The 15,815-nt window shown below is 39.6% G+C and overlaps 1 protein-coding gene across 1 annotated transcript in view; it reads right to left on the bottom strand.

The window, feature by feature from the left end:
- The window catches only part of CDC42BPG (CDC42 binding protein kinase gamma), a 1,192,486-nt gene that overhangs the window by 618,281 nt on the left and 558,390 nt on the right, over positions 1 to 15,815 (bottom strand). The window contains exon 12 of the mRNA XM_044075379.1: positions 7,442 to 7,552. Within this exon, the coding sequence (XP_043931314.1) occupies positions 7,442 to 7,552 (111 nt within the window). The remainder of the gene's footprint in view (positions 1 to 7,441; positions 7,553 to 15,815) is intronic.

Raw genomic sequence — 15,815 nt, 5'->3', positions numbered from 1 at the left:
AATGTCCCCTTTTGTCTTGAGATATCAGTTTCTTTATTTCTTTTTAGCAACATTTTAAGGTTATTACCTTTCTTGTACACTATGATAGGGTTAACTCCTAGTTTTTCTGATAATTGTAAATTACTCCTGATAAAACACCAGTTTTTAAAAAACTATTGACCTAATCTGATTAGAGTTGGTATTAAAAGTGGTTATAAAACTGGTGGTAAATTGTTTAGCCAGTTCGATGTTTAAACAACTCTGGATTTCTATAGTATTTGTAGTAGGATTGTCAATAAAGGGACTAGAAGAGTCCCTTATAATGTTATAAGTGTCTTTAGCTAACAGTGGAGTGTAAGTACTTCCTTGGCTTTTTGTGGATTTACCTCGCTTTTTTGGTTGATTTCTTATTTTTCTTGCAATCCCTTGCCAAGTGTCCCTTTTTCCCGCATTTGAAGCACTCACCTCTTTTCTTTCTCCCTTCAAAGTCCTCTGATCGCAGATCAGATTGTTTTCCTGGGCATTCTTTTTGCTCTTTTGTCCGGACTGTACTAAATAAACTTCTCCATCTTCCACACCAAATACTTGGGCTTTCTTTTTCTTTTTGTTATTAAAATGCCTTTCGGCATGTCTAGCATATTCAAGCAGTGATTATAATCTGCTTGTACGATGGTCTACCATATGTTTAGTAATGAAACTACTTATGGGTGCAATACAGCCTTTCAAAAATGCATTCTTTAACTGTGTCTGGTCTTCAGGCACCTACATTCCACAGTGGTTGTTAAAACATTCTAATAATCTGGCAAAATATCTATCAACAGTTTTACTTTCTTGTTGGATGCATTCATTAATGCAAGTCCAGTCTGCCCTAGGCTTCCATTTCTCAGAAATTCGGTCCGTCAGACCTTTCACTCTTATCTAGTTCAGCGCTATGTGGGAGGGGCCTAAGTGCAGCATCACAGGGATTCCAGTTGCCACTGATCATGTGCCAATCTGGACCTATTTGTAAGACTACCTTTTCTACTTCCTCTCCATTTAAGTGATAACTTAATCTCATGCCCTGTAAGTCTTCTAAGAACTTTCTAAAATTAACTTTTGGATGGGGAATTCCCTCTGTGGCTTTCCGGATGTCTTCCGGTGTCCACGGTCTGTATACCGAGATAGTTGGATCCTGCCCTTCTTGCCCTGCCTGAGGATTTGGTACTTCTATGAGTGGGCATATCTCTTCTTCACTCCTAGCTCATGAATTTCCATTTATTTGATATAATTCAACATCCCCTTTTAAATTACGTGTTCGAGACCTAGTCTCGATAGGATCTCTAATAAATGGTAGTGGTTTTATAGGAGCAACTGGATATCGTGGAGGTGGGCCAGTTTGTTCTTTTGCTTCATATTCCGGTAAGGGAACTAGTAAGGGAACCGGAACCAGAGGGGGCGGAGGGGCCAATGCTATAAAAGTTATTATCCTCTTTGTCTAGAAACATTGCTTTTGAATTTTTATTCTTTTGTTCTCTTCGGTTTACTTCCTCAATCCACCTGTGCCTGAGGCACTCCTAATTTACGCTGTTTTTTAACCCGACCTTTAGAATCGGTTTTTAGCTGTCTAATAAGTTTGATAAGTGAGGATCTTTCTAGTTTCCCATCAAATTCATATTTATTAACCCATTTAGTATAATATCTAACGTTGTCGGCGCGCTGTGATTGCATATATTTTGCGGCTTCGGTTAACGGTGGGCTTTGGGGTCTTTTCGTTTTTGTGCACATATTACCCATTTTGTTCTAACCTTTTAAATGTTACGTAACCCTTTTATTTTTAATGTGGTACCACCAAGTGTTTACAGTCCCTTCAGACTTCCTGCCTACTTATTCTGTTTCCCTGATCTATGACAAGATAGCAATATTTCTGTCCCTGAATTTTAACAAAATTCTCACAGAACAAATACAATCAAGTCCCTGATCTAAAACAGAAAAAAGTAGATACACCCTACCTGAGCCTCAGCGATTGGTCACTCACTGTTCAAACGAAACCCGCCTTCAGACATAGATCAGAAAAGTGGCTGGCCTCTTTTGCACGACAATTCAGTCGGAGGTCTTTCAATGAAGAAGATCCAATGGGGGTATCTTCCCTGCGCAGTTTCATGCCACCTGGCCCATCTGATCCCAGGCTAAACGAGGGTTTCCGGCTCCAAAGGACCAAAAAATGTCAAAGAAAATACTTCAAAAGACCAAAAGCATAAGGTTCAATTCAGGTACCTTTACTCTTGCGCAAGGAGACAAAAATGCAGTTACAGAGTTTGTCTGACTAAATCAGGAAGTGTCACAGTTATACCCTTCTTTCAAGACATTGCCCACTACAACTGACGTAGTAGATCACCAGTTCACAATTCTGTTACTTTACAGATGTTTCTCACATTTCTAGCTGACTCTTCAAAGTTTAAAAAAAGATTTTTCAGTAAACAGGATGGCCTTGACGACCACCGGTCAAGTATAACTTTCTTGCTATGTGATGTTACAAGTCTAGGTACTATGGCTAATTCAAGCACAATGCAAGTACAGATTTCTGAAGCAGTTCATTGTTTATAGTATCCAACTTTCTTGCAGCTTGTGCACTTTTTCATTAGCACGAAGAGAGCTTATTGTCCATAATGAATGGATCTACAGAAATTATTATTCTCCATTTAATTCCCTGATCTAACAGAAAATCACCTGCTTTCCAGTACATTTCCAAAACATGTATTTTGCTGTGCTAGCAAACTAGGTCAGAGTGCATCCTGCAGTGTCAGAAAGTCCAATTTTAGAAAAGCATGTTTTCAGTTTCAAATAGAACTAATGCTGTATATAGAATAAAAATGTGTTAATCTTCCCTTATTTAAAATAAGCATTACACACGTTATTACATATTTTTCTAACAATATGTAAAAAGACTTAACTGCCAAACAAAATCAGGACTACTCTAAGATGAGAAATAATTACTCCATGGAGCAGGAAAGGAATATCTTTAAAGACAATGTACCGGATTTATAAGGCATGCAAGGGGGTGCAGCATGGACTTACTTTCATAACAGACAAGTAAGGAATGACCCATCTAGACTGCTCATTTCCACATGTAGTGGATTAACAAGTAAGACCGTATAAGCAACAACCCACAAAGCCCTAGCACCATCGCTTGGACTAAAAAGTTAACATAATTTTGTTTAGTTGCATATATAATATACTGGAAAACAAAGACATTAAATATCAGATTAAATGTTTTTTGCTATGATTATTGATGGTTGACACCATCTATCCTTACCAATGTGTGCTAATTTAACCCTGCACCCAACCATGATATTACCACTATTAAAATAGTGTGCTTGAAGTTGGTGGTTGGGTTTTAACTGATCAGAGAGTAATTGCTTTCCTTTTGTAAGCAATTATAGTTTCAATCATTTTCAAGTATGTTTATTTTAGACAAACAAGCATCAATCTCATGTATTTCTCTGCTTATGCCCACTGTTATAGTAACATGCAGTCATATAACTAAAGTGGTATATAGTCAAATTCATTCCTGCACTGCATTGAATTCTGTAGGGGTAGAAAAGTAGTCGTGTGTGCAATTTTTAGTTTAACATCCTGTTTTTACTGCCTGAAACTTTTATAATGAAATCTTAATAGGGGACTATGGTATGGGCAATTTAGAGCATTACAGGAAGATAACAGTCTTTTTTTTAACCCAGAATCACCAGTTAAGTGCACTCTATGGAAATGAGGTTCCTGAGTTAGGATATGTAGACATTCATGGTGCTATTTCCATATAGATACACAGGTATGGTCCTACATCATTAGGTACTAATAGTAATCTTATATGCCTGCTTGGGTACTTTGTTGCCATCCAGTTCCAAACTAAAACATACATTTTACATTTCTTAGTGGTTGTCAGCAAAGCCATAGTCAAATATTTAACAGTTCTCGTACCACTAAATGCAACTTAAGTATGCATGGCCAGTACCCTTTACTTTCACCAGAGCTGTTCCCTGGCATCCAGAAAGGTGAAGTTCTATTGTACTGTACACATTTGTCCAGTGTTCCCTGCTAGCATTAAATGCATTTTTACTATGTCCATATCACTCATTTTTTTAATTACTTCGACTGTGTGAAAAATGGAAACTAAAAATACAAGATTCAGTGAATGCTCTTTTCATGTAGAGTTGTTGGAGTTCTCAAAGTCTTGACATAATAAAAAGAATTAGCACTGTGAATGTTCATTTAAAAACTGGATCAGGATAATCTCATGATTTCCATGACTTGGGTTATTTACCAGGAATGCACTGTATTCAGATATTCTGCAGTGTTGCCTTAGGCACATTGTCCAATTAAAGTTTCAGTAACTTTGCAGCCTAGAATCATGTAGGGGTTGCATCATGAAAATGTGCGATTCAGAAACATAGCCTACTGAACAGGTCAACTGTAGTGAAGCCAAAAGCCTTATTTGTGAAGATGCACAAGACAAAGCTACACAAAGTCAGCATATTCAGCTTTATGCTGTTAAACTGGTAAATGCTGCGTGTCTGGTGAGAATCTAAGATTTTAGTAAATGAGGCTTTATGAGGAAAGCTCCAAACTGTACAATTTCATTTTACATGTGGGGAAGATGTAAATCTCCAAGGATGCTATGTTGCATTTCATCAGCATCTGATGTGTCTCAGAAAGCTGTTGCAGAAATAATCATGGGTCTAGATGTTGTTCTTACTATAGCTGATGAAACACCGCAATGTCTGTTTAAGTACTTGTTCATGTAAACAGCTATTTCTGTCCCTGTGAAAAGGAACTTGGGTAGGATAATGTTTGTGGGATAGAAATATCACTGTCTTTATAATTTCCACAAATATCTAAGAACTAAAAATGACAACATATTTCCACTTGTTAAAACACAATGTTCCATCTATACTAGTTCAAACATTGTGCATATAAATCAGAATTTTTGCTTAGATTGTGGACATTTGAGTCTGAATTACAAGAAATGTGATATAATCTTGTGTGCAAAAAAGCATGATGATATGTCTAGAACTTGAGTTAATTATGTGTTGGTTCTTTAAATTTCAATACATTTTTCCATGTCGGATGTAGATATTGTTTTGCCTTGTCTTCTTACTGGGGTAAAGAAATACCCATGTCACAAATGTGTACTAGATTAGTACTATTTACTTCTGCTGCTGGACCACACTTCAACACTAGCTTTATCTGTAATTTTACATCAAATTTCTGTGCTATCATTCTTAGTGCAACTCCAGCTAACACTACATATAGCTCAGATTACATTTATTCTTCTGTTATAACAGCAGATACTTCAAGAAAAAAAGGACTGCCCTTTGTAGACCATTAAGTGACCCTCATATCCCCTCCCAGTCTTCAGCATCTTCTGATATCCATAGCTGCATCTTCTCCATGGTAGATGCCACTGATAATCCATACAAGTGTGCAGGTAAGTGTGGACCATGCCATGTCAAAAATGACTTCACACTGTGACATTGTAAGGTGCAGAGAATGGTAAATATAATGACTTAGTGAGTGATGTAGTCCATTGTATCTTCTGGCAAAATATGTAATTAGTCAATTTCAAAATCAGTCTACTGTTAGCACACCTTTATTACATATGAAAACGTTATTTTATTCATTTCATAAACCAGTTCAGGCTCACGGGGCACAACTTATCCAGATATTCAACAGGCACAAGACAACACACCTAATCCTAAATGAGGCACCCTTCAATGACATGTGCATGCCGTACACACACACTTGGAAACAATTTGAATGATCACCAATTCAACCATTGCACATTCTGGAAGGTGGAAGAACATAAGAATTGTTACTGTAACAGTGGGATCATACCACTGACTCCTACATTTATGAAAATTAAAACAAACCAAATACAGAACCAGAAAAACTCCATACAGTGCTTTGGCAGCACTTTTTGGAGGGGTCAAGCTCAACCCTCAACAAACCTTGCATCTCTACAACTTTAACGTGATATCCCATTACTGTATGTCACTTTATGGCAGTGAGGGGAAGTACACCAATGCATTGTGATCTTGGACTTAATATACAAAAATACTAGTTTTAATGTTCCAGTGATTACATTTCCATTCCTTGTAATGTCAAACTGTTGACACCAAAACACAAGGTGAAAACCCCCCCACAGACATTTGAAGGACATGCAGACACTATGCACAAGACACCCAGTTGAGAAACAAATAGGTGAAAACAAAGTGTTCTGATGCAGTTACACTGCATCACTGGGCTTTATTTATAAATAATTTCAGATAATACCTCAATCTATTGATGTATAACCAGTACAAAAGTACTTTGTAAAAGTCGGATCAGCTGATATTTGTGAAAGTAAACTACAAAAACAGCAAAATGTTTTCAGACTGAAATAAACTACAAAAGAAGAATGCTTGTCACTGTATACTTAAAGCTGTCAAAATACATTGTTGCCAGAATATAACCTTTCACGAAAGTATTTAACAGAGTAGTGAAACCATTCCACATGGGATCAGTGATCACCTTTACTGTGCAGCATAGTTAATAGCACACAAAACAACATGAAAACAGGACCAAACTAGAAAAATATTGGTTGTCGTCAATAACTTCAATGCTTTACTTGTTAGGTGCATCATACTTTCTTTGATTTTTACCTTCCAGCTGCCCCAAGCTTTTGTCATTTCATTAGCCAACCATCTTTGAGCATTATAACTGCAGTTTAGTTCCAGTGCAAAAGAATATCTGGAAGTGACAAATGCTTATCAAATTGTAGTTGTACTCAGAACAATGATAAAATAGATTTATATTAATGTACATTCTTTTGAAGAAAAAAGTCTTTAAATATCTATTATTTGTTCACTGCAATCATCACTTTTCTGTCACAATATCAGGAATTATATTGATTTGCTTTTGTTTACCAGGAAAGTCCATCTAGGAACTGAAATATCCATTTTCAGTGGAGGCCCAGGGAGAAAATCTCCAAAACAAGGACAGAAATACATTTCTGACAATTCCATAAAAAAAGTGTCAGCAAACATTATTTACAAAGTATTTCAAAGCAAACAGTCAATAAAGATTATTTATAAAGCATTCCAGATTAAGAAAATACATGGGAAGTCTGAAGCAAAAACATGAACCTATGTCTGAAAATCAAAAGACAAAGAAATATACCACAGACTTATAGTAATCCAACCTTGCTTCAGAGACCTAGTAAGCTAAGCCAGGTGCCCAAATTATATTTCACTTACAAACCAAATCTTACTGTCATGGTGCATGACTCTTGCGTCAACATACCACATTAGACACTACCTATCATTGCTTCCAGATTTTAGCTTGTCATCCTCCATTAACGGCCAAACTTACTGAGTTTCATATGTATGGCTTAATTTGGGTAGCCATTTTGTAGCAGATAACTTAAGACCAACAAAAATATGAGAAGTACCTTTTAACTTTTTCTTTAATATCTCCATTTCTTCTTTTAAACTTTTAATTTCAGAGTCCTTTCCTGTGTTTCCACGAGTTACAGAATTGTGGGAGGAATTCTGTAGAGCCTCTGTGGGGGGAAAACAAAGTACATAAATGTGGCATTGTGTCAGGATGGTTTCTATAAACCTTCACATAGATGTGAAGTTTGTGTTCTACAAACAATTTTGAGTTTATGCGCTGCTAAGTTTATATTTGTTGTACCTCATTAGCTTTCCTTTTATTATAACAATATAAAATAAAGTTCCATTAATATGTAACAAAATTTTCAGCCAACAAACTATTGTTCCAAACATGAAGTAGAAATAACTATGTATTTAAAAGAGCTAATAAGAATACACTGGTTAGAGAAGCAGGCAGCTCTAAACAGCATTATTTCCTTGCTACTCTTAAGATCATGTAATCTTGGAAAATCTGTAATCTTGCACATTTTATACTTACTCCCACAATTCTTATTTCCTGGTCTGATTAAGATTCCTATAGATTAACAGATCATGGTCAGACCACTAATTTTTAACCCAGAATAATCCTAAGACTCCAAAGTCTTCCACGGGTACCACTAAAAGCATACACAACTGCCAGCATGAGCACGTATTCTTAGCTTTCAGTGGATTCATGAGACAAGCAGCTTTTGTTTTTCTTAAGGTACTCAGAGCCTAAGCATAATCCATTGTCTAACCATGGTAATGGGTTTTTCTCTCTTTTTGAACTGCATGGATCACTAGAAAGAAATGTGGCGGTACTATCACATGCATCTCTTTATAAAACTATATATATATATATATATATATATATATATATATATATATATATATAAAAACATTTAAATTATAAAACCATGCTCTGTTCCCACAGAATTGTTTTCATCTATCTTAAATTAATACTCCATGGCTGTTTGTTTAGCAACATTTAGGATGAATACCTTGACTCTTTGCAGTGAGCCTTTTGTCTCCCTATGGTCTTTATTGGAATCCCCCCTCCCCACCCACCCACCCAACCTATACTCTCCCAGTCTGTTACATTGGCATCAGATCACTCGGACGTGGTTGAATGGAAATGGGTGAAAACTTCAGCAGCAGTCAATTTTTACCATCTGGTACATGAATTATGGTCCACTGTTGAGCCTCAGAACAACAGATTAGCCAGCTGTGATGCTGCTCACTGGCCAGGGTTTCAGTGTAGAGTGAAGAAGACGTACCAGTATGATGTGTAATTGTCTGCTGCTGAAATAAGCTCATGGTTGGTGGTCTCTGTCACTGCTCACTTTTGCTCCCTTTTTGGGGTCATCTTGCATTTCTTGGACTTCAAGACACACATCAGTGGAGCATGGGAAAAGGGAGTTGTTTTTGCAATGTAATCTCAGAGTTCACTTTCCTGTGTTAAAAAGTCTGCTGTACTGTACTTCAGTAGTTTAAATCTGCATGATAATGTTTAGGTCTGCTGTTACTGGAGGCATCATCAAACTCATCAACTCCCTTTTTCCCATGGGGTCGGCATGTCTTGCTGTCACCATTTCTTTCCATTCAATGCCACACTCCTGCCTTCTTCAACACTCATAATTAACTGCTGGAGATCTTATCTCGCACAATCCATTCACCTCTTTGCTGGATGCCCTTGTTTCCTCTTACCTTCTTCCTGTCTGTCCATATCTTCTTCACCAGATTGTCTTCTGCTTTTCTGCTCATATGCCCAAACCAACTTCATGTATTCTCTTTGACCTTCTCTGCAATTGGAGCTATTTTGACTTCTGCTCTTATGTCCTAATTTCTTTGTCTGTCCCACAGTGTGCATGTGCATCCTATCACCCTTCTCTGGCACTTCTTTTCCATCACCTCTATCTTTCTCATCCGCTCTGTCTTTACTGCCCAGGTTTCTGTACCATGAAGCAGTACTGGTCGCACCACTGTTTTATATACCTTATGTTACAGCTTCTTTGGCATTTTTCTGTCATACACTACACCAGACAACTCCATGCCAGTTGGTTGCAGCCCCTCAGATTCTAGCTTTCATCTCTTCATTCAGACTTCCCTTCTCCTCAACCAACCCTCCTAGATACTTGAAGCTATTAACCTATTCCACTATCCTCCCCTCTATCTCAGCTTCTTCTGATTTTCCCAATTTGCTGCCATTACCTCTGTCATAACTGTACTTAGTTTCATCCCATATACCTTCAGGTTTGCATTACATCCCCCTATCCTTTGCTGACGTTCTTGCTAAGAGTCTGTCTGTAATGCCACATTGTCTCCAAAGAGCAAGTTTGTTGATCTGGCCCCCTCCAACCTGTTGGCTAATGTAGTCCATAACCAATATGAACAGCAGTGGGCTCACAGCTGAACCCTGGTGCACATCCACTCCCAATGGGTACCCTTTGTACTTGAGTCATTGGGTCCTTGTACATAGCCTGCACTAATTCTACCAATGTTTCTGAGGCTTCAAGCTACCACAGCACTGCCCAATTTAGCTTTCTTAGGGCCTTGTCATATGCTTTCTCCAAGTGTAAGAATGCCCAGTTGGGACTCTTTCCTCATCACTAGTGTCTTAACTATCTGTCTCACTGCAAACATTGAATCAGTTATGCTGCATCTTGATCTTAATCCAAACTGCTCACCTCTCATCTTACTTTCTACTACTCTGTTTCCATTTATCAATCACCCTCTCCAGCACTTTCATGCAATGTGACAGGAATTTGATACCTCTGTACTGCCCACAGTTGTGGATGTCGGTTTTCCTCTTCTAGACTGGCATGCATATGCTTATTCTCCAGTCATCGGGGATATGCCTCTCTCTCTCTCCACATTGCTACGAGTACCCTCAGAAGCCATTTCTCCCCCATCTCACACAGCATCTTTAGCATATCTACTAGATATGCTATTACTGGTGGCAATAATTTGATTAATTTGTATTTGTTGACTGGGGTAGAGCACTGATCTTGGTGGCACAGCCTAGGGACCCATGGAATTTTCAATCAGATCAAAAAACACATACCACGGTATGTCAGCCAAGGCATACATTTTAAAGCAATTACAGTCATACATTCAGTAGTAATGTTATATCGGAGACATTTGCATGCAGTAAATATAATGTTTAACTTGTTCATACGTTCATAGGACGATACTAGGCTATTGGCCTGGAGGCCCTTATAAGCCCAGCCAAGAATTTCACCCATGTCCCCACAAAGTCAGCACCTGTTTTTCCTGTCCAGCAGGGACACAGGTGGAATCCCAGGGGTATATTTTCTGTTTCCCATCCAGTCGTCCAGGTTCCTCTTAAAGAGGGCTAGTGAGGTACTCTGACATGGACAGGAAGTCTATTCTAGAAATGTGCGAGTCATTGGGACACACATCTATCCTGCTAACAAGTTCTATTAAAGTCACAGATCAGGTTCAGACCTTACGTGCTGGTTGCATGAGTGGTTTGACTTATGGATATGCAGCAACTCCATCAAGGCTGAGTACCTCACAGAAGTACCTCACAAAGAGGATTACTGGCCTCATACAAATGCCCTACACTGACAGCCTCAAAAAACTCCAGCTTTACTCCATAGCATATCGCCTACTCCGTGGTGATCTCTGCCTAACATATATAGCTATATCAAACCCAGAGCTGTTGGACATGCTACACCTAAAGAAATCCCAATCCCTCTGCGTTACATGCTCTAGGGACCTAAACCTTGTCACCACAATAAACAGAACACACTGGAGGGATAGATTCCTGTCCCAGAGACTTCCCATACTCTGGAACAGGCTACCCATCTATGTCAAGCAAAATTCTTCATTAGCACTCCAAGAAAAATCTTAATAAGTGGATGGGAAATAGGAAATGCACCCCGGGGATCACTTGTGTGTGTCTGCTCGACAGTGGCACAGGAAAATAACTTTCTTGGGTGGCGTAAGCCAGGGAACCTTGTTGGCTAGGCTTACGTAGGCCCTTGGGCTAATAGCCTAGTACCTACCTATAAGTCAGAGACTGCCCTGTATGCCAGACACAGGTTACCTCTGAACAGTCTGTATGAGACTGAGTAGAGAGACAGGGCTTTTAGCCTATCTGTATAGGATAAGTGTTTGAGACCCTGGATTTTCCTGGTCAAGAACCCCTGTGGTCTCTCCAACTGCTGCATGTGCTTGGCAAGGTACATGCAGAAGGGGACATTGTACTCTATAACGGGTCTGATAAGGGATGAGTGCAGGGATGTTATGACCTCCTTTGTTCCTGGATGAAATACCCTTACTTATGAGGTGGGCCATGTAGAGAGCCTTCTGTACAATGGAGTTAACATGGTGGTCAAAAGTCAGGATGCTATCAGCTTGGGTGCCCAAGTCCAACACTACTGACTGCATACTTAGTAAGTTATTAATGTGATAATTAGCGAGGATACCAATTTTCCCCAAAGGGGATAATGATGCATTTCTTAGCATTCAGTTTGAAGACGTGCATCTGGCACCAGTCATTAGTTTGGTTAAGGCCCTCTTGGAGGATGTTCACATCACTAGGAGAAATTATAACAGTGCCCAGCTTGTAGTCATCTGCAAACTTGGTCAGCCACAGACCACTAGATTTGGCTTGTACCTCAGAAAAGTAAATCACAAATAGTAGAGGCCTCAAGACAATCCTTGGGGTATGGCACTTGTTATGGGCCTACTACTAGATGTGGCTTCCCCTATTTTGACTGAGTGAGTTTCATCAGTGAGCCAGTTAGCTACCCATTTGGTAACATCTGGGTTGATACCTAGCTGGGAGAGTTTATCCATTATGCCCAAGTGGGGAATAGTGTCGAAGGCTTTGGTTAGGTCAAGGTTAAGTGGTGTGCCCTGTCTTGCCCTCATCGATGGCTTTTATGACCATTTCAAAGAAGGCATCCAAGTTTAAAAGGCATGATCTCCTTTGACAAAACCAAACTGTGTGAGATCAAGTGTCTGGAGGCTGCCAATTTCCTTGTTTATAAGGTCCATGATAATGCGTTCCATGGTCTTGCAGATCAAAATAGTTAGGCTGAGTGGCCTATAATTGCCTAGGTCGGTTGACACTCCACCTTCGTGCAGAGGAATGACAGTGGCTGTCCTCCATTCTGCTGGGACGAAACTAGTACACACAGCTTTTGGTTGAACAGAGTGCCTAGTAGTGCTGACAGCTCTTGCCTGAGTTCATGTAGGACACAGCCAGGGATGCTGTCGGGTCATATGGAGGCTGTATTGTTTGCCTTTGATAGGGCATCAATAACCTGCTCCCTGGGGATGAGCGGAGGGGGCAGGTGCTGGGGATGTCCTGGTTTACTGATGGGGGGACAGGGGGCTGAAGTTTTCACTGAACTTGTCTGCCAGCAGGTTGGCTATAACTATAACATGTGTGTATGTGGTATTCTTGACCACTAATTCAGAGCAGATTTGGGAGTTACCTTTGATATTGCAGATGTATGCGAAGGCGGCCTTGTGATTGTCCTTAGTGGATGTGGTCAATGTGGACTCGAAGTTAGCCTTAGAGGATTTCACCAGTGACCTTACTTGCTTGTTCAGACAAAGGAGAGATTACTTCCAACTTGGCACCTGCTCCTTCTTGGTCCTGGACAGCATTTTTTTCCTTTTATTACAGAGTCTGTTTTATTGCTGCTGTCCACCAGACAGGTTTAATCTTCATTGAGGAAGATGATTTTGTCTGGTCAGGTACTGCTGAGTCCATGCAACTACATAGGTGCTCATATACATCTTTGGTATAGGCTTGGACATCAGTGCTTGATTCAACTGAAGGGATGGCGGCTGTGAAGCTGCTTATACCGACCTCTCAGGAGGCTACAGTCAGCTTTGGAAAAGTTTATTTTTTGTTTGACCCTGGCAAGGGGGTCAGAGGAGATGGTGACTTTGAAAGTGATTGCTTTATGGTCAGATCTTACCAAGGAGGATGACACTGTAGGGATGCTACAGTGGCTACGCATGTTGAGAATACACATTTTAACCAATTACAGTTAAACACATCATAGGCATCATATATTTGTGACACTAAGATAGAATACAACAATTTTAATCAGGTACAATTACAGTTTAATGCATAAAGTTTTTTTGGATGGATGGCTATGTATTTATTTATATTTCTACTTTCTTGTATATTCTAACCTGCTTTCTTAGTGCTCTCCCAATGAATTCCAGAACAGTCCTCCATTACTCTGCTACACCACTTCATGGCCATCATCATCCTGCTCCTAAGATATGGCATTGAGCATCATGCCCCTTTTGCTGCTAGTCTCAGCCTGAATGATCCGACAACTAGGATCACGCTGCAAGCAAAATTCAATCTTCTTCTTTTGGCTTTTCCCGGTTAGGGGTTTCCACAGTGGATCACCTGTCTGCTCATGATTGGCAGTGGAGTTTTACAGTGTTGAGTTGCCAGCCCGGCGCCCAACCTTCCACAGAAGGCACACACATGCACGCACTCACACCTAGGGCCAATTTAGAGTGGTCCAATCCACCTAGAGCATGTCTTTGGGATGTGGGAGGAAACCGGAACACCTGGAGGAAACCCACACGACCACAGGGAGGACAGGCAGCCTCCTCACAGAAGGCACCCCAGCCAAGGATCGAACTGGAGAACCTCTTGCTGTGAGGCAGCAATGCTAACTGCTGCACCACCATGGCTGCCCCTGCAAGCAAAATTCAATAATCCGATCAATTCTTGTAACTGTTGTAGTCTGATCTTCTCTATCAAAATCTGGCCAATGATTTTTCCTTCAAGCAGGTAGCATATGCTTACCTTGTTGTCTCTCTCTATCCCTAGAAAGGATACTGTAGTTGACAGGTCTTTCGACTTCAGTTACCAAGGGTATTCTAGGTCCCTGAATGTTCTCTCAAAGTTTGTGAAAACCTGTTGACACTCCTGTGAATTCACTGGTCCTTCACTGAGAAAATCGTCCAGGTAATGCATTATATGCTATTTACCTCATCCATGTAATATTGGCCTCTCACAACTAGATACCCAACCTAAAAGCTGTTTCTGTGTCTGCACCCACCACTACAGCTCCGTTACCCATCTGTCAGCATGTCAATTAACTCCTTGCTATCTACACAAACATACCCAGAAGGGGATCTGAGTTGCTGTGTAGCCTGTAAGAGCATACTCATCTGAATAGAAGAGTTTCTTGTACTCCTAAAATAAGCATGCTCGTCAAGAACTTCTGCCCATACAATCTAATTAAATACTACACTTACAGCAAAATATTAAGTAAAATGTATAGCTTATGTGACCAGCAACAGCAGAAAACAAAAGCGACAAGCTTACATTTGAAAAAAAAAAATGCCTAAAATGTACATTAAATCAGCCCTGCTTTCCATTGTGCTTATGTTGCTTGCATCCACAGGCAGTGAAATTACATAATTTGCTGTTGCAATATTTATAAAAATGTGTAGTAATCAAACAAAATCAATTAACCTTCCGAAGATCATTACATTTACATCAAATATGTTGCAAAAGCACACTTACTGATATTAGGCGATAGTGCTCCCCCCTCTGCGCAGTAATCAAGGAGCCTGAATATTTACAATTGACAGTGCTGAGGGAAGTGCACTTTGAACAAAAATAGATGCACACAGTATTTCCAGATGCAGCTCTCTGCATCAAGCACAATTTCCCTTAAGAGCACACAGGGAACACACTCAGTCCAGAGGCTGGGTTTTCCTTTTTCTCCAGGACCCAAATAAGACTCCCAACTGGCACAGCTGTACGAGTTCTCAGCTGAGTGTCCAAGCCAAGTCCTCCAACACCTTTTCTGCAAAACCAGTTCTGTGTGTCCCTGTTTCAAGTAGCTGACACACACACATTTGATTTGCGCACACACACACCTGGGAAAGACTGGCACAGATTTACTCACTCTGCTACCCTTTCCCCAGACTCTAAGGTAGTTACTGCCACCAGATGCTCCAAAGCCAGCTACTCTAAAACTCTTACAGTGGTACCCAATTATATTGAGTGAAATTAATATTAATACAAATGGTAATGTTGACCAAACAGCATGGCTTTCAGGAGCGTCCACAGTGTAATCAAATAAATACAACTCTCAAAGGTTGAAATATTTTCTAAAAGATCAGCCACAATTTAAATGTATAAATATATTTAATAATAATAATAATAATAATAATAATAATAATAATAAATAAAAATATGAAAATATGAAATATTGACTTGCAATAAACACAGTTTCAATCACAGGAAACAGTAAAACAACACAGATGAATAGATGCACACAGATACAGTAAAACAAACCTCACTATATTTTCCTGACTGCTCTGAAGAATTACTGTTTCCTTGTTACTTACAAAAGCAAGGCAAGATGAAGTAGGTGAGAGGTCCTT

Source organism: Protopterus annectens, chromosome 6.part1, assembly GCF_019279795.1.
Source record: "Protopterus annectens isolate FY-2018-M chromosome 6.part1, PAN1.0, whole genome shotgun sequence".
NCBI classification, from domain to species: domain Eukaryota; kingdom Metazoa; phylum Chordata; order Ceratodontiformes; family Protopteridae; genus Protopterus; species Protopterus annectens.
The sequence above is the reverse complement of the archived record's forward strand: the minus strand, read 5'-3'. Positions and strand labels throughout refer to the sequence as shown.